Genomic DNA, 24,653 nt, shown 5'->3' with positions numbered 1-24,653 from the left:
CAGAAGTGCAGCTGAGATGTAAACGTAAGCACAGCTTCACTTTCAGAAGTCACCTGCCTTATCTGAGGGCTGGAGCCCTCAGAGCAGTTCTGCCTCAGCACAGCCCCTCTCACACCTGAGGCACAAACCCTGCGGGCAGCGGGGCACAGCCCAGGGAGGGGCGGCTCAGTATCGGGCTTGTTCCTCAGCTGAGGAAAGGAAACTCCAGACGCCACCTGCAGACACGCGGATGGCTGGGGAAAGCTGCTCCCATCCCAGGTGAGAGCGCTGGGACACGGCAGAGGGAACCCACAGACGCTCCGGGCCCTTCCGCCCCTGCAGCCGGACCCCAGGAAACCTCTCTGGCCCGAGCAGGCTCGGCTTTACCGCGGGAAGGGGTAAAACAACAGGCAGCTGGTACAGGTTTAATCCCATGTTGGCCTTGGGTGCCTGACTGGCCCTGCCTCCCCCCCACACACACACCCACCACCCACCCCAGCAGCACTTGGGTTTGTAACTGTTCCTCCCCCACCCTTCGTTTTCTTTTAGCACAAGCAAGAAGGTTAAAGTTCGAAGTAGGAGCATGCCCAGGTCGGGCCTGTTGTCAGACCCCCACCTGGGGGGTCTCTGGTCTACCCAAAATGCTGTCACTGCTCTTGCAATCATTTTACACAGATAACTGCTAAAAATTGGACACTGCTCCCACGTCCTGTGTGCTATGTTTGGTACAAGCGCAAACATGAAGCCTGAAATATCCAAGTTCACTTTCTATAACTAGTTTCAATCATCTCATGCTAAACAGGGATTGAAACAGCAGCTGGTGATGGCTAAGCCTCTTCTTAGGAGACAGGTAGATACACATTTTGCACATGGCAGAGCTTGTTTGCAATTTCCATTCATGTTACCATGGGACTGTATTTAAAAGCAGAACTGTCATTATTGTCAACTAATCCAGAAAGGTGTTAGAGGAGTAAGGGAAGTATGTTTGTATAAATGATGGCTGATGTTACTTAAGGTAGCAGCCCTGGCTCAGCTTACCAAGGAAAGAGAAAAACACAAGTTCCATATGTTTTTTTTTTTAAGAGGAAAGTAAGGCATTTCAATAGATTGCAAAGTCACAACCAAGATGTGACCAGCTGGACCATGGCAGACTGTAACAATCTAATAAATGGACTATGAAGCTCCCAAATTTTTTAAAACGGGAGCTACAAATTTAGGGAGCTAAAATTTTTTTAAAAGCATTCTCCTCCAAGGCATTCTCCTCCAATTAACATTGGGAATGTTAATTAAAATTATACAATACTTTCTACTATTCAATTACTTTAAAAGTAAGGTTTGGCAGATATCACAAAGATAAATCTTGAAAACAGAGTAATGCAAACATTCTACTTTAAAATAATGTAAAAGCTTTTCCTCCAGTCCCACCCAATTGTCCTGAAACTTCCTTTGGGAGATTTTAATGCTGAATGGCATCTGGCATGAGATAATTCTGACCAGAGAGAAATAAACCATATTATCTTTACATGTTTCCCTCCCCTTCTCCATTTTCACAATAAAAAGGCTGACCGGCTCCATCATAACTTAAACATAGCATTTTGGGTTGCACAGAAAAGTGAGTGCCCATTAGGTCAATTAAATCCAAACATGAACACAATTTCAAGTTCAATACTTTGTTTCCTCTGGCAACAGAATGAGAACACTAAGCATGTAAACAGTTACATCACCCTTGCCTAAAAAGTGTTCCACTACAAAAGAAACATGCCTCATGCATATTTCTGGCTTACCAGCACATGCAAAAAGGAAAAAACAAAACAAAACAAAAGTCACACCACTCACTCAAAATACAAATGCTTATCTAACTCTAAAAGAGAAAAATGTGTATGAGGTTATTTATCAAATAATGATGTTCTGTGAAAATACATCAAACCAAAGCATACATTAAACCAAAGCTTAAGGTACTTTCAAAAGCCAATGCACATAGTAAGCATCTCTTTTATTTGTTGTAATATAAAGAAGCATACATCATTCAGTTCTTTAAAGTACAACTCAAACTGTATACTAACAAAAAGGATCAATTCAGACATCCATGAACATGTCAACAACAGAATTCGTTATATTTTGCTCTGCTGGTATTGCACTTGGAATGGTTTTGAAGTAAGGCACAGTAAAAACAAAGTCATTTAGTGCTTCTACAGCAGATGTCTTTTTTTAAACACATGCTACATGACGTAAAAGTACTTCTAGCTTATGTATATACACACAGGGAAAAAGAAAAAAGCATGCACTAGAGAATTCAGATTCCAACATATCTTGTTGTTTCATAATATACAAATAAAGTAGTTTAAAGATGTAAACAAATTGCATGCACATAAACTAGAGCAAAATCTTCAATACAGTATCTGAAAGCTATTATGCTTAAATAAAAAAATATAACTTATTAGTACTCAGGTTTATGTGCCATTTTTGTCCTGTAGAGATTAAAAGTTTGGGGCTAGGGGGCAGCAAGTTATGGGCAGGCAGGGAGAGTTTCTGATTTTGATGTTTGTTTAATTTTTTTTGCTTTACATGTTGGCAGCAGTACACTGGTAAGAAAGACAAATATGGCTTTTGCAAAACAAGGTCTAATGAAAACATGAAAAAGCACAATTGGATTTGGAGTCCGGCATCCTGATATTTTCCAGTTGAGAACAATACAAAACAAAAATCAATATGATCTACGCTTTGAACTGGGTAAGCCATGCATTCCAAAAGACCTTTCTAAAGACACTTAAACTCTACAAAAAACGAGACACTTTGTTCAGTGTAAACTCTTAAAAACTAAACATAGAAGAATCTGAATGACTCAAGCTTCGCTTTCTACTTCAAATGCTACTAAGTTTCTCCCAATGCTGCAATAGCTGAAGTGCTATTAGACTGTCTTCAGAATTAACTAGATGCCAGGAATGGTTTACTTATTTTTACACAAGTATATTAGAAATTAAGTAAATTAACTGCATAAATTTTGCTTTCACTTTATCTTTGGCATAGGATGCACCGTTTTTCAAATTAAGTACAGGACATTTACCACTCTGCATTCCAACTTGTTATGCTGAAAAGGCACATTTGTTGCTGCCTGGGTGGCAAGGGAAGACTTCTGATTTTGCAAAAGGCACGGTGTTGAGTGCGACATTCTCTCCTCATCCCCCAAAGAGTGTTTAGTTAGACCAGGTACAATTCTACATAGCGGCTTCCCAGGAGCTGTCCATTCTTCTCAGCCACTGCTTTCTTAGCTAGATCCAGGCTTGGAAAAGTCACCAATGCCTCGCCACTGGGCTGGCCACTAAAGTTGTAAAGCATGAGGATGGAATCTGCTTGGAGCTGCAATGGTACAAGAAGACAAAAGAAAAAACTATAAAATCCAGAGACCACACCTGGAAATGCAATTTCAGATGCTGCACATCTGGTTCACTCTGCACCTGTGTCTGTGGTGAAAACACTCTGGATGTTGAGAATGGGAAGGAGGAGAAGGTATCGAAGATTAAAAGAGTTCAACTTTTAGTTTGGCAAACAGCAGCAGCTCATATTCTGCTGTTGTGCTGAATAGAATCATGTAGACATAATTCCATGCAAAAATTTTGCTAGGGAAGCAATTGAAATTAAAGGTTGATAAGAAAATAAAGACATAGATGTTAATAAAAGGTAAAGGGAGCAAGAAAGTCCAAGCATTTAATGAATAGTTCTTGTACTATGTAGACTACTGGCCAAGTGACAAAGGAGATATATATATAAGGCATGTCAATACTCACATGCACAGTTTAAAACAAAACAAAACCACATCACATACACAAAAAACAAAAGAGTTGCTAAGAGTTCTGTGTTGGGAGGATGAGTTGAACTCAACACAGATATACAGCACATGAAAGATTTTTCAGAAAAATGAAGTAAAATTTGGTGCAGTCCAACTGAAATAAGTACTTATTGTAATTTTAACAAAGTTAAGAAAAAGCAGGGTAGCCGATGAGATTATTTAGCCACTGGAGTTGATTTACTTTGCAGAGCATTTGCCCTCATAAAGTCTTAAAAGGTAGTGCCAAATTGCTGAGTTCAAAGCAGACATCTGCCCTGCTGTACTCCATCCCTTTCCTATAACATGCAGGAAGTACTTCCAAGGTAAGTTTGGAACCCCTGTTTGTTGGATAAAAATGAATCTCAGTGAAGTTTCAAAGTCTGAAGGATCAAAACTCAGCATACAAGGTTAATTTGTTGGAGAAAACAGTGTCAGACAAAATCATGCTGGAGAACCAACTAGTTTTAGGATTATTAACCCAATTTGAGTTAAGTTCATGTAACATATGTCCTGTTGAGTTTATAAAAGGTTAAAATATTTAGGGGTTTCCTTTTTGTAGAATTTGTGTGCCTGGTATACTGTAAAAAATAGAGTTCTCAGTTATTACCAAGAGCAGTTTCTGACAGCTTTACCTTCAAACATATGAAAATAAAGCAAGTATGAGCCAGAGCTTCACTTACCCAAACACTGAGCAGGCAGTACAAATATTCATAAGATGTAAGCAACGGTACACATAAGAAACCAAAAGCATGCATAAGACAGTTAGTACAGACTTTGCATTATTTCTTCTCAGATAACTAAAGTTAGTCAAGAAATAGCATACAGAAAGAAATTCAAAGACAAATAAAAATGCTCACGTCTAAAACCCACTTCAAGTTTGGAAGTAATCTTGGTTTATTTCAGAATAACACTGTGCTCAAAGAGAAAGTTGAACACAGTTTGGGTTAAGTCACAAATCTGAGCTAAAAGATGCTCTACTCTAAACAAGCTCTTTGTTATTAATCCATATGGAATCAAGTCATTTACCACCAGCCCAGAACAGAAATTTAATATTGCAGGTTAGAGTCAGCTGAAAACACACATGGAGCACAGTTAGACCTCTAAGCACAGAGAAGAGCTTTAAAAACATAGTTTATTGGTGTAATACCAATGTAAGGGTCTGGAAATTCATGTTATAAGAGTTACATAGAAAGCTAGCAGGGAAGTTTACGCATTCTGCAAGGATTATAATAAAAAGAGTTAAATAAACCCCTTCAGTTTCATTTTAAGACACACTAGTGTTAAGTTCTCATTCTTTCAGATTTATAGAGATAGAAATAGATTTTCTTTATGTATATATGTGTTTTATAACTAGATCCAAATTCATAGAAATATTTTTCTGTATTTTTTTTAATGGTAAAAAGAGTGGTATATGTATAATACTACTTTGAACCACTTAGAATTCAGGAAACAACTGAGTTGATGGTGTTTATGTGAAAGTACCTTTGTCTGTGAAGGTAATTGTCTCAAGGCACAGTATTTAATTGCCATATTTGTACTAAAAGTTTGTTGTGTTTTTTTTATTTAAAGAGGAAAAAAAACGTACTGACTAATCAGTAGCAGTTTGAATGGAATACAATAGTACTGGGACATGAAGTACTCCATACAGGCCATAACAATTTCTTTAAGAATTATGTGTTAGTGCCAAATATGCAGGCAAGTTTACTGTTAGCAAACCTAGTTAATTGCATCAGAAGTGACTATACCCAAGAAACCTCTCCTAAAAAAATAATGTAGTAGTTCACATTGCACTAGAGAGATCAAGAAACAGAAATATTAATCTCTAGCCAGTTATATGATACAGAAGAGACAAAGCCAGAGCTCTGGGTTTTTTGCCCACACCTTAGTGGGTGCTTTGTAGCAATAGAAAAAAAGAAAAAAATCATCTTCTACTACTCTACTGGAAGTAAAATATTGGACTGGAAGCTTTACATGAGAAACAAGCACTAATAAACCCTGCTGGAAGTTTAACACACCATCTAAGCAGAGCCAGGCTACCTCCACCACTGTATCCCAACTACAGATCACAATGGGCCCATTTCCTTAGGTTAGTTGATTTTTTAAGCAAAAAGTCTAATGCAAGGATCCCAATGCAAGCTAATAAGGGAAAAAAGCCACAAGAAAAAAAAATCTCTATCACCAAGCCCTTCTTTCCCTTCCCATTCACCTCTGGAGACACAGGTTCTGCCAGTGGTATCTTACCTTCTTCAGAAGTTACAAAGAGTTACAAACAGACCCACTCTTTCGGTGCTTGTAACACACTCCTGGCTTGATCGCTCAGCTGAATAAGGCCATTGTAGTCATCGGGTGCATACTACAGTACAAGTGTGATATGTGATAATCAGCAAGAGAAGGAACAGTCCTGGTACAGCAAGCCACACAGATGATCATTTGCAACCTTCATTAAGAGCATCAGCTATAATAACTGGCAGGAGACAGTGAATTTGACATGCTATTTTTATGTAAGATTAAAAAAAATACACATCAACTGTATTACTGGTCATAGGAATAGATATAAAACAAATGCTTGGGGGAGGAAATTCTGAACTGTATTTGAACTGTTCCTTATCGAGAAAGGGGAATAGCTCAGATTATGAAGTGCTCCTTTTTTTTTTTTTTCATTCTACTCATGAGATGGCAGCATCAGGTAACCAAACTCTTCAAGTTTGCATGAGCATAATCACACCTCCAGTAATGGCTCTCACTGGGACAGATGAGCATCTTCCAACTGAAGTGCAGATTGGTAGAAGTGCATGCATCTCGTTTAGATCTTTTATGCACCCATAGAAATAAACTGCAACTTCTCTAGGGTAGAGTGATAAACACTTTAACTACATACAACGCTTGCACTACATAGACTACACCAATGCCATTAAAGAAAATCAGTGTCCTGGCATGAATGCACCTACGAGATAAAATTTATCCCAGTATAGTATATTTCTACATAGAAAAAAGAAATAAATGATACAGTGTAACTGCATCAAGATAGATTTGTAGAGGTAGTACATTAAAATAAAAATAGTGACTATACAGTACAGTCACACCAACAAATTAAAACAAAAGCTTCATTTATGTGTCAGATCTATGAATTACCTGGTCTGGTACAAATATAAAACATGTAGTCAGAAAATACATCTTGGGGAATATGAAACATTGTTTTTATCTCATAATCTTGCTAAATTACATATCCTGGAAAAGGACTGAGAATTCTTGCACATGCTGCAGAGTACTCGAGGGGCTCCTATAATCCAGAAGACAAAGCGTGTAGCATAATGCAAATTATAGAATATCCTTTTTGGTGGCAAGAAGGGTTTTCTGCCCTGAAAATGGCTGTTTTGTATTAACATTTTAGATGATTGCCAAATGCACACAATATGCTGCCTTCCTTTGATATTTCTATAATACAAAAAGTCTCCTGCCAGCTTAGGGAGAAAAAGGTGTTATATTTGGGCATACAGGACACATTGTATCCATCCAAAGGGAAGTCGAAAAGAAATAAACAGTCAGTATACACCTTTCAGAGAGAACAATAACCAGGAGCCCAGAGAACATAAAAGGAAAGAACCTCCCAGAATTTTTACTACTGAATTCTAGTCACCTTCACATCTAGACCCATGCCATTAAGTAAAAGACAAATATAAGAAGTATTTTCTAGATAGTCTCTGCCAGGGCAACCAGACCGTGCAAATATTAGATTTATCAGTTCCCAGACCTGCCCTTTAAACGAATCTACAAAATGTAAGTTTACTCTATGGAAAGAATGTCTCAAGATAGTACATACTTTAGATTATCAGTAGATGTACAGTAGGCAAAGATCTACTGGTTCTTGTGAGGGACAGTATTTCAAAGGTTACACTTGAAATGCAATAAACAATGTCAAAAACACAAAAGTGGGAAAACTATCCTGCACAGAAAGTCAAGGTTGTCAGAGCTTAGGCTCAGCCCTAAAGAAAGAGAAAAAGAAAGAAGAAAACTAAAATCATCAAAAGACCTAGCAACAGAAGTAGCTTCTAATCACAAGGATAGGTAAGAGACTGCAGTCAATTAAAACAGAAGCTGTGGAACAGTAAATTCTTCAAATGAAATAAAGACTACCCTAATTTGCCTGAGTAAGTACATGATCGTGAATACTTCTGATTCTGTCTGCATTGCAGAACCCATAAGAACAAAAATATTCAACCACACAGGACAAAACCAAGGGTAAATTGATTAATAAAGAGGTAGTATACTTCACTTCCTCTTTGTAAATTTTTTTTTTCCTATTTTATTTCTTTTGTCTATGGTGAGGGAAATATGGGACTGTTCTCATCGCCTCACAGACTATGCACAGATTTAACCAGGTCACTAACCAATAAGTCATTGATTTCCATTTCATTTTTACAGTTTCTACAGTGAACATATAAAGCTCAGTCTAAAACCAGCACATATAAAGCAATCGGGGGCAGGGGAACCCACTGCTGAAAAAAACAATCAGGAAAGTATATTTAGATACACCTCAGCTGGGAAAAAATGGGAGCAAATAAAAGGAAAACATCATAGGAAAAATGGCCTCTTCCTGGATGGCAGCTGCAATTATGGCCTAAACTATTAATAAACTATAACAGAACAGTTCCCAGAGGGATCTCTCAGACTTCAGAAAAAAGCCTAGATAGACTAAGTCTAGGGCATAAAATGAGATCTGATGACTAGGTAACTGCAACCTGTAGCACAAGAGTCAGGAGAAATACCCTAAACTGGTTTGCCCCTGGAACGTATCAATTGTACCGTAAAAGTGCTGATACTCACCAGCAACCACATGGCTTCTCTGAGGAAGAGACACCACTGGAATGGTTTGTGTATCAGAGACTGCCTGTCTCTGTATCCAGGAATGCCTGTTCCCAACAATGTGGCTTCAAGGTGGTGCCACTTTAGTCTTGCTTCAAGCACGGGAGGCAGACAGACAGAAACCGGAACCACTAATTTACTAGTTCCAGTCTCGTAGATGGTTTCTCCACACAGGCAACACTTTCAGGAGGAAGATACATTTAGGAATAAGATAAAACAAACAGCGTGCTCTATTCTCAGAGTGGGGGAGTGAGCATATAATAGTGTCTGTATTGCCAGATGACTTCAAATACCAGTAAGTTGGAATTATTCCTCTACTACATCGCCTTTACCTTCCCTAGTCAAAATATGCTATCCCTAGGATTGGCACACACACAGTGGGGTGTCCTTCTCAGACTACAAAGAGTCAGATTTCAAAAGGAATCCATAGGAAACAGAGAATACTTCCTTGTTTGAGCATGCACTTCAGGGAAAAAAACCTAACCTCTAAAAAGTCAGTAACAATGAAATCAGCTGTCCTGATACAAGAGAGAAATGTTACTAATGCCCTCGGAATTTAGTCATGCATCCACTTCCTTTCATTTCCTTGTTACTCTTTTAAGCACAAGTCACTCTCCTCTCCTCCACTGACAGGCCTTGAATTCTGGGTCTCTGAAGACTTGGAGGATTAATATACTGCAAAAGCACTTTTTAACTGCGGACAAAAGGCACCAAAGCCCAGTACAGGTTTAAAGAGTAGTATTTATTTTAAGCTTCTCTTACCCAAAAACATGTACACAGAAGTCCCTACGTTTCCATCCTAGTCTTCTTCAGCAAATTCAGGAGGCTTTATTTAAAGTTCAGATTGTGCCCATGGCCCTTAAATCTTAGTCATCTTCTAGTTTATTTTTTTTACTACTATACTTATGACTTACCTAAATAGCAGTCTGCTTTCTAAGAACTAATCCACAGGGTCTTTTTCAGGCAGGCATGAATTCACATTCATGCCAGTCTCCAAGAAACTGGGGCAAGTACTCCTAAATGCGTGCTGAATCCTAGCCAAGACAACAGCTGTGAAGTAGCTTTGGTCCGCTAAGACCCGGGGCACAGTTAAATTGTGTCTGCTTATTCATTAACCTAACAGTTCTTGTCACGATACCAACTGTGTCAGTATTTGCATTCTCATAGAAAAACAAATAAAAGTCAATATTTGGAGACTAGAAATATTTCTCATTGATTTGTTCAGTGGCTAAATAATAAAATCCACAGAGAGTTTAGCAAAAAAATGGGAAAAAAAAATACTTTATTGAAAAAATTTGTTCTGATACGCACCAACTTCACATAAATCCATGACCACTACTACCCTTGTTCCTTCCTTATTTACTTGAGTTTTCCCACTGCTTCTACAGCTGTACAGAGTGTGACGGCCTAAAGTAACACTGAGAAGTCTTGTTGCATGTAATTATTATTTTTGCACCACTTCTTCTAGTAGGTGTTTTAGCATTTGTCACAGCAACTACTGTCACCCCACTTTCCTATGAATTGCGTGGTGAAGTTTTTGATTTCATTGTTTTGGTTATTTTGGGTTTTGTTGTTTTTTTAATGTAGTTTTAGTTGGTTTGGGTTTTGTTGTTATTTTTTAGGTATCCTTTAGCTGTGTATCCAGTATACAATGGGACTCAAATCAATGGTCCTGTTTCATTACAGTGCAACTAAAAAGCAGTCTAAGATGTATTACTGAATCAGAGAGTACTAACATTAGCTGTTTTGAAGATTGCAGTACACTACAATATTATACAGAAAGGTAATGGGGAAAATTACCACCTCTAAGATTTACTATTAAAATTCTTCACAAGTTTTTGGTTATTTAATCCCAGTTACAATAAATAGAAGGAAGTTTCAACAATAAAAACAAGAAAGCAGAACTACAAGAACAAATCAAGCTGCTGAAACACTAAGCAAGAGGGTAATGCTGATAAAATTAAAATTAAAATGCTGATCTGCAGACTTTAATATTATTTGTTATTAGAAGCATGTACTGATGTTGAGACCAGCTTGTTGAAGCCCATGATAAGCAAAGTCTATCTCTGAAGAGGCAGGTCTGGTATGAAAGGTGCTTTCATTTAAGCAGCAACATGTGCATACATGCAATATACAGAGCCCATGAAGACTGAAGGAAAAAACCAGAAGAGAATAAAGGAAGTACTAAAACTGAAAACCCTGTTCCTTTCAGAAAAGGACATACAAAGACAAAAATCACCCTTCAATCTCAGCATCTCCAACCTGGTTCCCAGAGTACCAACACTGAAGCCCATTGAATACCAACATCAATTAGTTACAGAGAGATTAAAACCACACCCAAACCACTGATGATTATTAGGGGCTCACGTTATGAACAAGCAGAAGAATCATGTAATAAATCCTTGGGCAGCAGCAGAAAATGAAAAAATAATGTGAGGAAAGGGGAGGAAAAAAAGAAAAAAAGAAAAAAAAAAAAAAAAGATTAGTTATTGCTCCAGAGACATAATTTTGTCCCATTACAGTAAGTCTCCACCTCTTTTTCCCCTAAAGGAATGAGAGAGTATAAAACTAGCATTACCAAATGCAGGTTTCCAAGAACAATTCAAAAGAATTCCTTGGCTTCTTTATAAGATTTTGAACCCGATTTCATTTGGACAACATCTTCTAAAGAAACTGAAGAGGTGACCAATTTAATAACAGTAACTGATGATGACAGGAGGTTGCAGCAGCAGAATATATTTTTCACCTTGTGGCAAAATTTCTATTCATCTAATCCTTTAACTGTGCAATACAAACACCATGAACTGCTCTCCAAATGCAGAAAGAAGGGAAAGGGCAAATTGAGCAGACACAAAGTCAATGACCTGTTCCATGCACAGTCTGGTTCAGGTCACATTTTTCAAAGGTGCACTTACTTAATTCTAGCTGAATTTCAATTTAGAAAATACACTTCCCCACTTAAGGTTATAATACATCTACCATCTATCCACGAAAAGCCCCACTCAGTTGAAAAAAACTGCAAGGCAAAATATCAGTGCCTAAACAGCAAGATGAATTATTATTACTGTTTGTGTGGAAATCATGAAAGCCACAAACAATTGAACACGGTTTGAACTTTTTTCTGTTGAAGGAAAAGCCCTAAACCACAACAAATTTAGTTTCTTTTTAATGTTTGTCAAAATTTATCACACTTTTTATGTGCTAATCTTCAAATTTTTCCACTGAAAAACTGAGTATGTAAAACTGTTTTAAACAAATGTAACATTTGAAAAAGACACAACAGGTAGAGCACCACATCTTCCAAGTACTCAGAACTTGGAACATACACATTTAAGCATCTGTTCTCAGTCTACGTTCATTTACATAGCAGACATCTAGCTCTACAAATTAAAGCTCATTGTTCTTTAAGAATCTTAAGATTAAAAAAAGAAATAAAAAAGGAAAACATACCTTGCCTTAGTGTTTCATATTAACTGCTGCTATGCCTTAAAAAGAATCCACTTGCATCCTACGCTTTAGCACTATCACTGTAATCCAACTTACAGAATGTTGAAGGACAAACATGAAAAACCTTTTCACACAAATGACTTGCAGTGGTTTGAGACCCACCAAGAGGGTTTTGTCAGGGCTTCTGAGTAGTACCCAAAAGGGCAGAGCTGGCAGTTGTGTAAGTGCTGTTATTATCCACAGAAGTTAAATACAGACTGGAATATACCATATTCAATTATCTTTCTTTTTAATCAGCTTGTGATGACAAAACCTGGACATAGATACAATATCCTCTGAGACAAAGGGCAGAAGACATGAAAGGACTCATTCCATGAATTCAAAGAAGTGCAACTGGGAAAAAATGTTTGTACTTAGTGCTTGTTTTTTTAATTTATCAAGAAGACAAGTTTCTATATGTTTGCTCACTGAGAGCAGTCAGTCAGTACATACTGACTGAAATTATCTATAGCATGTAGAATATTTGCAATCAGGACAAATAGTTCAGAGACTACAGTTTTCCTTTAGTTTGCAATGTAATGCAATTTTAATGAACAATATTCCTGGCTGTGACCAAAATAGTCAGTACTTGAAAGAGTGTCTGACAGAGGCATCTGTCTTTCTCTTTTTGCAAAAAAGTCACCACACCTAGCTCAGAGCCCTCTGTACTAGAAATTTACTCTCAGCAGACTTTAACACTTAAGTCTTGAAGGACAAACATGGGCCCTCCCTAAGGCTCCCACCAAATAGTGGTCAGGAATGAAAGTTTTTGGGAGCCCCCACCTCCCTCTGGCAGCCCCTTCACAGCCCCACTCACAGTGGGGTTCTGCACTTTCTTGCTCTTCAAGCTCAAACTCTAAACCTATACACAAAATCACTGCTTTCTAATTAGGATATGTTTATTATATAAGAAGTAAGGCAAATTGTGTGTCACACTTTAGTCTGTCAGTTAAATATGGAGCCTCACACTTGTTTGGCAGTTTCCAAAAGCACTCACTCAGCTCTGTTTGATCTCCACTGATCAGTATTCAGAGGTCCAAGTACAGCGTCAAGCACAGGAACTGTAAACTAACCTGGTATCCCTGGAAGAAACTGAGTATCTCCTTCATTCCTGTGTTGTATGGCAAGCCCTGCATACGGACCAATGCTCCAGGCTGGGGCAGAATCGGAGTGTGGGTGGCAGTGGCAGCAGCAGCTACAGCTCCTGGAGGAGCTGCAATGTACCCCACTGTTGTAGGAGATACTGGAGGACTGAAAGAGAAAGAGGGAGCAAAACTGTTATGAAAACCAATAGTTCTTGGAACAGGCAAAGATGAATCTGAAAATTTAAGTCTGAAAGTAAACCCAAATACCACAGAAAAACAAACAGCCCTGATGTAGATTGCTCTGTGGACTTCCATAATTTTTCTTCAGTATCTGATAATCTAATTTTACAGAAGGGAGAGAAAGGAAAATAGCTACCATCTGTAGTTAAAGACATAAGGAGTGGCATTTGTTATTTCACAGAGGAGAACAAAAAAGTAGCTGCAGAAGACTTAAAATAGTTAATAAAATCATAAAGAAAAAAAAGGGGAGGGGTGTGTCATAATATGAAAAGCAGGCAAATGCCCAAATCTGGCATTTCTGAGCCACAAAATAGTGATGAGTTAGCATCTCCAGCTCTGGTCAGGACCCATCTAGCAAATTACCACATATTCAAGCTAGCGAGTGTCATGAGCCTAGGAACTACCAATGAACAAGCTATTTCCCCATGGACCCAAGTACCAGACTTAAGTGACTCATGCTGATACCATCTGTGGGAAGGAAAAAGGTGGGAGATCTGCTTTGCTTTCACATGTAAAAGTGTTCTTTGGTCTCACTGATACACAAAATCACAATTAGTACACACCTATGATGAGCCTTTCAGTACGGAAACAGTGTTGTAAGTAAAAGAACAAACTAAGAGATGAGTGTGTAGAGGCATTTATTGACACAGTTTCTTTCCTGGCCAAGAAACAGAAATGCCTTGATGACATTGCCCCAGTGCCAAAAAACCCTGTTAAATATTAGACCAACATTATCATCATGAGATTCAAACAGAACCTACAGAAGAGACGAATTTCACTGCAAGGCCACAGAGAATCAGTTAAAATGGTTACTGCCTCTGCTACTAAACATCAAGTTTCCAGGATTGCCTACCCCAGAAGTACAAATTTAAGAGCTGTTCACAAGTGACCACACAGTTGCCTGCTCCACTGAGATGAAAGGTAAAGAGAAGTAGTTAAATCTTGCTGTTACCTGGGATAGTAAGCTGTGTAATTCATATAAAGCTGAGCAGCCTGAGCTGGGTAGTAGGTAACAGTTGGAGGAGCAGCTGCAGAGGCCTGGGGAGTCCTGGTGGTTGGCAACAGGGCTTGTGGCTGGTACAGTGCTGCCTCTGCTGGAATGACAGCTGCTGTCTGGAAAGCAGCATAAGCTGGTGGAGAGAGACCTACAACCAAACCAGGACACAGTAGCAAAAAGCAATTAGAATGGAGGTCTCCAGGAAGTATAATTCCTTTCCTGCAGCAATGTGATTAAAATTGATTAAAACCATGTGGGCATGATAGATGAACACATGAGCAAAGACTTGTCTCTAACCTTTCCACTGGAGACCCTTGCTATGTCACCATGAATGACAACTGGCACATTTGGAATGAGGAATTCCTGAAAGCTCACAATGCTAGAGCTGAGAAGCCTTGACAATATGTAAATGGAAAGTAGGGAACTTGAGAGTTATTCAAAGAAAGCATAAAGCCATGTGCATAGAGAAAGCAGGCGTGCACACCAACACACCCTCATTTATTTCAAACAGAAGTTGTACTCTGTGGGACAGAAGTATCATAATAGGAGCTACACATGGGCATCCATAACTGCTGACCATGAGTCTTCATGTGTAAGTTTCCTGTGACTTCAAAAAGTATTTTTAGGATTTATCAAATGGAAAAGAGAATATCCCACTAGATCGCTAGTCTGATATATTTTGACGAACAAATACCTAATTTGTATAGGAATATTAAACCTGGTTTGGTGTGCAGTCAGATTGTTTTCATATACTATATTTGGTAGCTTTTTACTGTTTTGCAAAACACATCAGTATCTGCTTTGTGATTTGATAGTGACACTAATTAGAACAGTACAGTAAAGGTCCATTATAGTTCCTCAATAAGGTTCACTGTAATCTCAAAATAAAAAAAATTAAAATCCACCTAACTTCACCACTCTGTGGTCTGTTAGTATATCAACCCAGTGGGTGTTTTCCTTCAAAAATAAGCCCAAAGAGTACCTTCTCAATGCTCTAAGGCAAGACAGCAAGAGCACTCATCAGCAGCTAGAATATAGAACTTCTCCCTGTTTTAAAAATCCCCTAATTCCAAGTAGGTTTCACTACAGGGAAGTCTACCGCAGAGCTCAAAAGAACAGTACACCCATAAAAAGCAAAGTGTGCAACAATTTCACTGGCAAGGCCTTGCCGCCCTCTACTCATCACCGAAAATACAATAAAAACGCCTCTGATCAGTCCCATTATTGCCCAAAGGGAACAATTCCAATCTCAGCATGTATATTGATCATGGCAAAACCCGAGTCAAAAGGTGAAAGGCCACAAAGCTTCAGCACCTACCACATGTCAGCCTTTAGCAGCAGAGAGCAGAAGAATTGGAGACTTACATGGTAACTTACATGGCGGTGGGGATAAGCCACTACGATTTAAAGTGCCACCCATTAAAACAAAGTTCATCTCCTCTCCTGAACACTGGAATACTTCCACATAACGGTCCTTCATCATTTTTTTGTGACATTTTTGAGCCACCATAAAGGCTTTATCAGCAGATTTCATTTGGATAAAAGCATCACCTGATGGTCGTCCCTAAGGGGAGGCGGAGAAATAATTGTAAGTCAGTCAGATGACAAGAAATGCAGAAAGATCAAACATCTACCAAAAGACTGTATTTCTCTTCCTCCTCTGGCAGTAATGACTATTAACTCAACAATTATTTATGGGAGCAGAAAAATCAAGACACATGCAAGCAGTTCCTAGTTAACACAGTGCTTCAGTTTTCTGCAGAAAAAAACAGAGAATCATGAAGCATGGAAAAAAAGTTTGGAGGCCTCTAATCCAAAGGCTGCTCAAAGCATGACAAACCTTCAAGTTATATCAGGCCACTCATTGCCTTCTCCACTTGAAATCTTAGCATCACCGGGGTGGAGATTCCACACCATCTCTGGGAACCTGTTTGGATGCTTAGCTAATTTCTCATTTTGTTGATTTTGTTTTTTCCTTTTCACCTAAATGGGATTTTTCTTGATGCAGTTTATAAATACTGTCCCTTATTCTTTCGCTGTGAAGCTCTAGGAAGAGTCTGGCTTTGCCTTCCCTGCAACTACTTTTTAGGAACAACAGTATAAAGCTCCAGATCCTTCAGCAAAGCCCATAGTTACATCAGAAATTGATTTCCAGGTCTGCTTTTATGCAATCTGACAGACATAGTTGTATACATAAAATACTAAAAATTTCCTTAACCAAAAAAAAAAATCATCAAAGCAAGTATAGCCAATCTGTTTCACTTGTTTTCTTTCATACCTCAGTATTTCTGTGGCTAAGGGTTTATTTTTAACACAAGGCAACAGAGAAAATATATCCCTATGATCATGTCATTAAAATATACTCAAAACACAATTTTTAATTGTCAGCTTCCTTTAAAGCCTGAGAAATCTCTAGTCAAATTAGAAGTTAGGAAAACCTAATTTTGACACAAATACTACTCAAACAACACAGCAGGAACCCTGAGGTTGACAGAGTAGCTATGCCATCTAATAAGAAACATTTCTGTCTTGTATATCTCCAGCACCTCACTGAAACATAAGAACCACTTCAACAGCCTCCAGGGTAAGGTTATCACTATAAGAAGAGGTTTCATCCTCCCCTGACTGATGCAAAAGTCTGTATGTAAAAGGGGAAGAGAAATGAGGGAAAGAGACAAAGAGAACATTGTATTTTCCCAAAGTTACAGAAGACTAAAGCACAGCCAAGATCAGCTAAGCTGCCCTGACTTCTAACTCCATTCAAACACTGGAAAGTCAATCCTCCTATGCAAAATGCTGTTACCTGTTGATTAAGGACCATGTGAACTCCATGGGGCTTGATATCCCCTGTGGCGTCTCCCATAAATTCCAAGATGTCATCAATGCCAGCAGTGTAAGGAAGACCTCTGAGTCGGACACAGTCACGCATGCTGCCCGTGGCAATGGTGTAGGGTGGGGGTATGACTGGAATGATGGGAGTTGGGAGAGTTGGGATAAGAGGCGTTGACATGTATCGATTAAGTACCTGTTGGGGAAAAAGCACAGCGACAGATTTACACATCATCTGCCTGAGCACAGATCAATTCTCGCAGTACTATTTCCAACAGCATAGAAAAAAAACCCCTTCTTAAACCAAATTATTGCTGTTAATTTCCCGTTGGGCATTTCAAAATTTCAAACTCAGAAGGGGATTGGGAAAGGCTAACAAATTCAATTTGCTAGACCCTAATAACAGACTTTTCTAATGTCAATATAAAAATGGTTAAAAGCCAAGTACAGTTAATTTTATAATATCTAAAACCATATTTGTGCTAATAAACCAATATTGACACATACAGTTCTTACTTAAGTTAGGGTTGATTAAAACCAGTCATTTTAAAAGAACTGAGACCAGAAATAACCAGTAAGTAAAAATATGAGCTCTAATTTATTCATAAACCCTGATTAAGTGAGAGTGCTCATCTCGAAGTACAGAGCTTCTGAAGAAAACAATCAAACAAATAAATAAGAACTATAAGAGACTTCGATCTCAGCATGTTCTGTTGACTCATTCCCAAATGACAAAGGGAACATATGATGTGTTAGGGCTTAATGGTGAAAAACATTTTTAGTGATGATTATCACAAATAAACACACTCTACTGAAAGAGGTACCAAAAAGAAGGTTACAAAGCTTTAGTTTTTCAAAAGTGATTCTTCTTAGTTCTGAGTCTCACAGCCAATAGTTACAACCTGTTGGACTTCTGCTGCTGTGCTCCTGAAGAGTTCTATGTAACGTTTCCCAAGTATTTCTTTGTGCTTTTTAAGTGCATTTTGTGCATATTCTTCACAGGAAAATAACACAAATGCATCTCCTGTGGGTCTGCCATCTGGGTACTTGACAAAGAGAAGTCCCTCTTTCCCTCCTGTGACTGGGCACTCTGGCCCCAGGAACCCCAAGACATCCTCGTGCGTAGCAGTGAATGGAAGGCCTCTCATCCGGATGATAACTTGATTCTCCTTGGATAAGAACTGGGCCACTTCATTGGAGGTGCCTGGTGGAAAGATAACAGCATATGGCCAGGCTGGTCAACTCCGTAAGACAGAGCAGTGGTAAAACAGTAAGGAAAAATACAGGAGGTAAGTAGATAGCAACGAACCCACAGAAGACCTGAGACACTGCTAACTCTCAGCAACCTATTCTGAAGTGAAAATCTTCTACCCTGCAAGTGTTTCATATTTTAATGAAATTGGAACAATGATGAGATTAGTGTGAACTTATACAAGTCCCCATAGATGCCTCCACTGCAAGAGCTCATCTTCCTCCCAAACAGCAAGACCTGCCTGTGAACATCACAGCCCAAATGCTGACAGCTCAGTTTCAACCATGGGAAAACAGAACTTGGCAGGTCAAGTATTCTTGGAAGGCAAAACAGGAAAAGCTACTTCATTATCCATTTGCATCCTCAGACAAGAAAAAAACATCAGAACTAGAACAACGTTCCTAGGGACTTAAGTAATCACACTGAACTCCAGCATCACTTACCTCCTGCAATTTTTAAGAATTCCTCCCCAGTTGCTTTGTAAACCTTAGAGAAAAAGAAAGAACAAAAAAACCCTATGTGAAAATCACAACCTTCAACTCTAAACCACACACAAACTCTTTCACAAGCCAAAGAATTGTATTTTGGTACTTGGAGCAAAACAGAAGTGTAGTTTGTTCTCATTTAAAACCATGGTCTAAAATATTCATGTTACTCTCCAAAAATTTATTTCAAGTCACAACTTTTTACCTCAATGTATCTGCTGCCCATGTGATGCTTATGTCTTTCCAGTGCCAGGTCTCTCTGTTCAGAATTGACAAATCGAACTAATGCCTCCCCATTTCTTCTTCCTTGAGAATTTAGACAAAGAGCCACACCACCTCTGGAAGGCAAAACCAACCAAAACAAATGTAGTTTGACTCTTTAATACAGATAATACACTAATACAAAGAATTGTGTTAGAATAGTAAAGAAATCAGATTTTAACACGAAGGTTACAGATTGAAAAGGAAATTGCTACTACCCACAATTTAATTTCATTTTTGATGTAACACGATTATGCTTTAAAATCCACTCCACTGAGATCATGGATCTAAGGTTGCACCACTTTCTCAACTTCCATGAAAATGCAAGTTTGCAAGTCCTTCCTATCATCTCAGAGATGCAGATTTTGATTTCCTCAGAACTCTAAAGTAAGAACTGTATTTTCTCAGTGTTGAGAATCCAGAAAATATATTAAGTGACGGATATGCTAAACTAAACTTACTTTCTCTCTCTCTCTCTCTCTCTCTCTCTATATGTATACACACATACCTCTATACAGAGGTGTACACATGAGTCATATGAAAATTTCTTCCAAACAGAGAGGTTTGTGAATCTGGCCTGTTTAGGAGGTAGAGCAGAACACTGAAGAGCTGGTAAAAAATTAAAGTTTCTGTTGTATCCTGGATTCTGCTTTAATTAATGCAATAGGAGTTTCTCCCTTTAGATAGGAATGTATGTTGGTTTTCAATTGATAAGTCTCTTTCAAAACTCTCTCGCACACTTAAGGTTGGTAAACCTGTTCATTTATTATGACCACAGCATGGGAAGGGGTCAAATGGGAAAGACAGTGGAAGTCAGGACTCTAGTGGGAAGTGTGGGGGATGTGTCAAACAAATATTAAAGGAACCTGCTATTAAAGACAAAGAGACAAAGACAAATTCTTATTATCTTACTTGGCAATATTGAGTCCTTTGAAAAACCGAGCAATATCTTGGTCTGAAGACTGCCATGGCAAACCTCTGGCACGTATTACTGTCTCACTGTCCACAGTTTCAGATTTACTACTACACAGAAAAAAACAAAAAAACCAAACCAAACCAAAACAAACAACAACAACAACAACAACAAAAAACCACAAAAAAAAAACCCACACAAAGCAAGCTTTAATCTAGGTTTTCCATGATTTTACCAAATTTCGGATTGCAACTAATTTAACTGTAAACTGGGAGTATATTTCCTATTGAGACTCTTCTATTTCTATTTTTCATTTCAATAAAGAAAGGAAAGATAGCTGGGATTATTCTTTTATATATACACAACACTGAAGAGATGCACTATCTTGTCTCCACATTGCAGTTCCTTAAATGAAAAAAAAATAGGAAAACTTTCTTAAAGTAAAGTAATAAGGAACTGGATTAATTTTATTTGAAAAATCTAGCAACCCAAGATAGATGAGTACAAGGCAGTCCTAAATATCAATACAAATTACTTATGCCTAAAATGCTTCATTCTCCAGTCACCGCAATATATTTAAAAACAAAGAACATCCTGTTTCTTCTCTCCCTAAACTGAACACTCTCTCAGGAGCACCACACAGCTCAGTTGCCCATAGGGTGCACTGGCCATTACCCTGTTGACTCAAGGAAAGTTCACAAATATTTCCTCACCACTGGGTAAGATAAGCCAGCCTCACTGCCATGCAAAACAGCAGCAAGAGAACAAAGAGCATTTAACTTGCAGTGACTTTAAAGTACAGCATCCAACGTGCCAGCTCTAGTCTATCCACACTAGACTGACTGCTGAGTACACTGTTACTGCTCTCAGGAGCCAACCTGCTTTCGCAGTGACTATAGGGAAATATTCACAAGCCTTCCTTACTGTAGACAAGACTCTGCTTGTAAACAACTGTGACACTTACCAAGGGCCTGTTTCATACTTGGATTTCACAGTTTCAGGCTCAGTAAACACGTGATCTACAACAAACCAGAAAGCTTATATATAACCAGGATCAGAGATTACTTAAGAATGACATTCCCAATTCCTTCAGAAAAGAAAGATTTCTTTCTTTTTAAATAGTTCACTTACTACAACCTTCAGAGAGCATGCTGAAAATGATAGCCACCATGGTTTTCACTTGCCACACGCCAAAGTCCTCCTCCGCTTCATCTGTCCCTAAGCCTAGATCTGAACAGGTGATTATAGAAAATAACAGACTTGCACAATTGTTTGGAAACAAGTAATAAGGCTTTCCTGATATTAACACAGAACTGGTAATCAAATTTGTCTTTGCAGGGACATGTGAACATTAGACATGTTACTCTGCTCATAAAATGGTTAATATTCACTTTAATGGTCAATAGTCTGAAAACTATTGAGAGTTTACATAATTTCAGTGTCAACAATTAAAAAAAATAGCTGAATAAGTTCCTGTCACTTCAAACATAATAACTTCAATCACATTCAGGTGGCCCACAGGAATCCTCCTAATTTGAATTAAGATGTACAGTATTGTTTGGGTTTTGGTTTTGTCTTAAACTCAGTTCTGTCAGGATCATGCAGAAGACCTACTATTATATGCAAACAGTAGAAACTTGCAGGTCATCTGGTGATGAAAAGGCCACTGACAGCAGCTCAGTTTTTCCTTCAAGATCAAGTATCAATGCAAGTGATGCTTTTCTTTGGTGGATTTACTACATATGGTTTGGAAATCAGCGTTAGACTCAAACTGAAGGAAAAAAATTACAAGCAGAGCTCCCCCAAGACACATTGCTTCCACATTCCTTTCACCTTACCTATGAGTTTTTAAACCCCTCATCTTAGTTTAGAAGAATAAAACCTGTAATGATCCCAGGCATAACATTTGAGGAAGCATAATTGATTCTGAGATAAAAGCTGCAGCAAAAGGATACATTCTGCCATGGTCTTGATAGTCTGATCTTTCACGGCAGCTGAACTAGGGTAGCAAGTGTGAAATTCTTTGCGCAGATCATAAAAGGAATAGAAGCAGTCTGACAGCGGGAAGTTCTACAAAGAAGGCAGAAAGTTTGTTTTGTACACACTTTAAATTTCGATTAATATTTCTGGACTGAATGAGGCAGTCTCAAAAATCATATAGTTGCACGTCACCAGCTTTTGCGTGATTGAGCAGTTTGGTTCCTTTGTAATAAAATAATGGCCAGTCTTCGCGAGCGAAGATCCGGGGAAGGTCTTTACACCTTCCAGCCTGCGCATTGGATTTTTTAGGTGAGACACAGTGTGCGCGGAACTGAGCCCACCCTTTAATCCTAAGGTTCATCTGCCGGGGCCAAGCGAGCTTGGACGGTGGCAGCGAGGTCCTCAGGACGTAGATGGGTTGCCTTTAAGGGCTAACGAGCTCCACCTGCCCGGGAGTGGCCCTGACCGGGAATCGAACCCGGGCCTCGGTGGTGACAGTTCCTTTGTAACACAGTTTAAAAACCACAGTTGTACAGAACTGGATCTCCCAAACAGCTTCTGGGAGGCAGACCTGTGCAAAACAGCTGGAGAAGATGGTTGGAAAAATATTTAAAAATATCTAGGTTTTGCTGTTTTATATTCTCATTTAGGACACTATTTTCTCTTTTGCAGCTACACTGAAAAGCAGATTGTACCCAAACACGATGACAAAGTTTAAATAACTATTTTTACAGCACACAAAATATATTTCAGCAACTTCGAGTTATTTATTCATCACTGTTGTGTATTGGATAAGAACTTTAATTATGTAACACTATTAAACAAATGTTTAAGTAGCCCTTTACTCAGGTATTAGCTTATTTTCTCAAAGAATAAAACAAATAACTTGGTCTATTTCACCACTTTCTCCCTCACACTGTCCAACTGCTTTACTAAATAAAAGTTTAATTTCAGTCTAGTCAAACAGCACCCATCTTTGTAAATAATGAATTAAGAAAAGTCACAAGGTAATGCTTTCTAGAATGGTAGGACTAGCAAGAGCTAAGGTCTGAGGCTTACTAACAATGTGCAGAGAGAAAAACCATTGCAAATTAAAAAGTATTGAAGGAGAAGAGAAAAAAAGAACAAAGAGAAAGAAATGCAGTGCTAAGAGACTCAACATTTTGAAACCAGATTGACACCATTTGTCCACACTGGATCCATTCCTTGATCTGTGAAGAATTATTTCTTCCACAACATCACAATTTGTTTTAGTTTAGTCCATTTGTTTCAAGAGGGAAGTACAAAGAATTACTCCCATCAAAAAAAAATACTAGTGTGTTTGAATGATAAATATAATCCCTGTTTCCTTACTTACCTCATCCCTACAGAAACATGTGTTTTTTCATAAAAAGTCAGTGTTAAGTTTTAATACAACACAAACACCAAACTAATACTTGTAGAAACTCAGCATGAGCCAATACTGTTAAATAGAAAAGAAAACCCTACAACTGGTCAACTCCTTCCATGTCAGCAGCTCTCGTTCCTGTGGGGTTCCTGCAGGCTGTCAAGCAGGCAAACTCAAGACCCACCACCTTGCACAAAGGCAAGAGCTGTAACTCTGCTTCCTGCTGAATAAATGCTGATGGAGAATCACTGCCATTCTCCAGGGCAAGTCACTGCCTCCATGCTTACCCTCCACAGGACACTGACACATGGCTCCTACATATTTCACATCTTGGTAGAAACCCATGGCTCTGCACAGAATCTGTGGTTTAACACAAGCCTAAGCAAAGCAATAATTCTCCATCACTTCTGCTGATCTGAGATTAGATCAGGACCTTTGTGTCCGCTCCTCGAGACACAGAATTTAAAGTACTTGTACTGTCACTGTCTCTATCCTGTCATTCCTATTTTTCCTCTTCATTATGCTCATCTAGGACTCCAGGTACTGTAAGTGACATTTGAGAGCAAGTGCCAAGAATAACTACTTCGCTACTCGTGGTTGAGACCAGCAAGGAATCATCTTAAATAGTCTTGGAACACTGTAGGTCACAAGGTTGAATTCAGTGGCTCCCCTCAAAGTCACACAGGCTGTTTTCTTTGATGTCTTTAAAACACAGTACTGCCTTTTTGCACCAGTTCTGATATCATACCTTTTTGGATGTTTCTGGGTGGAGGACTTGCCGAATGAGTAACTGGCCATCACTGCAGAGTGTGTAAGAGCTCCTTCCAAGTACTTTCAAATCACCGGATACCAGTTGACTAAACTGAAAAACAAAGTGATAAATTTCATTGTATTGACTGATATTTTCATGAAACAAGCACCCTTATTCCAGTAATTTTTTTTTTTTTTTTTAGGATAAAGCAATCCAGCACTTTGCAAAATTTTTTTAAAAAAACACGACGGAAGACACAGGCTCCTGATAAAAGTAAGCAAATAAATGGTACACTTTTGTGGAATAGAAAATAAGAACA

General features: G+C 38.5%; 1 protein-coding gene across 7 annotated transcripts in view; it reads right to left on the bottom strand.

Moving 5' to 3' along the window:
• Positions 1-1,690: 1,690 nt before the first annotated feature.
• ESRP2 (epithelial splicing regulatory protein 2) overlaps positions 1,691-24,653 on the bottom strand; it is a 43,573-nt gene continuing 20,610 nt past the window's right edge. Inside the window, exons 4-18 of one of the 7 annotated variants that reach the window (XR_007628457.1) lie at positions 24,332-24,445; positions 22,172-22,286; positions 21,348-21,446; positions 21,181-21,235; positions 20,216-20,326; positions 19,248-19,380; positions 19,001-19,043; positions 18,208-18,509; positions 17,280-17,501; positions 15,842-16,040; positions 14,432-14,624; positions 13,228-13,405; positions 8,630-8,848; positions 6,047-7,788; positions 1,691-3,336 (exon numbers count right to left, since the gene is read on the bottom strand). Coding sequence is in view for 6 of the 7 variants with exons in the window: in XM_050311387.1 (XP_050167344.1) it covers positions 6,069-6,158; positions 8,630-8,848; positions 13,228-13,405; positions 14,432-14,624; positions 15,842-16,040; positions 17,280-17,501; positions 18,208-18,509; positions 19,001-19,043; positions 19,248-19,380; positions 20,216-20,326; positions 21,181-21,235; positions 21,348-21,446; positions 22,172-22,286; positions 24,332-24,445 (2,073 nt within the window). In the remaining variant the exon portion in view is untranslated. Of the gene's footprint in view, positions 3,337-6,046; positions 7,789-8,629; positions 11,070-13,227; positions 13,406-14,431; positions 14,625-15,841; positions 16,041-17,279; positions 17,502-18,207; positions 18,510-19,000; positions 19,044-19,247; positions 19,381-20,215; positions 20,327-21,180; positions 21,236-21,347; positions 21,447-22,171; positions 22,287-24,331; positions 24,446-24,653 lie in introns of those variants that run through there. The other 6 variants (XM_050311388.1, XM_050311390.1, XM_050311389.1 and 3 more) reach the window with 6 other exon arrangements.

The sequence above is a fragment of the Myiozetetes cayanensis genome, unplaced genomic scaffold, assembly GCF_022539395.1.
Source record: "Myiozetetes cayanensis isolate MyiCay16 unplaced genomic scaffold, myiCay2020 scf16, whole genome shotgun sequence".
Classification (NCBI taxonomy): Eukaryota; Metazoa; Chordata; class Aves; order Passeriformes; family Tyrannidae; genus Myiozetetes; species Myiozetetes cayanensis.
This window is presented reverse-complemented; position numbering and strand designations above follow the sequence as displayed.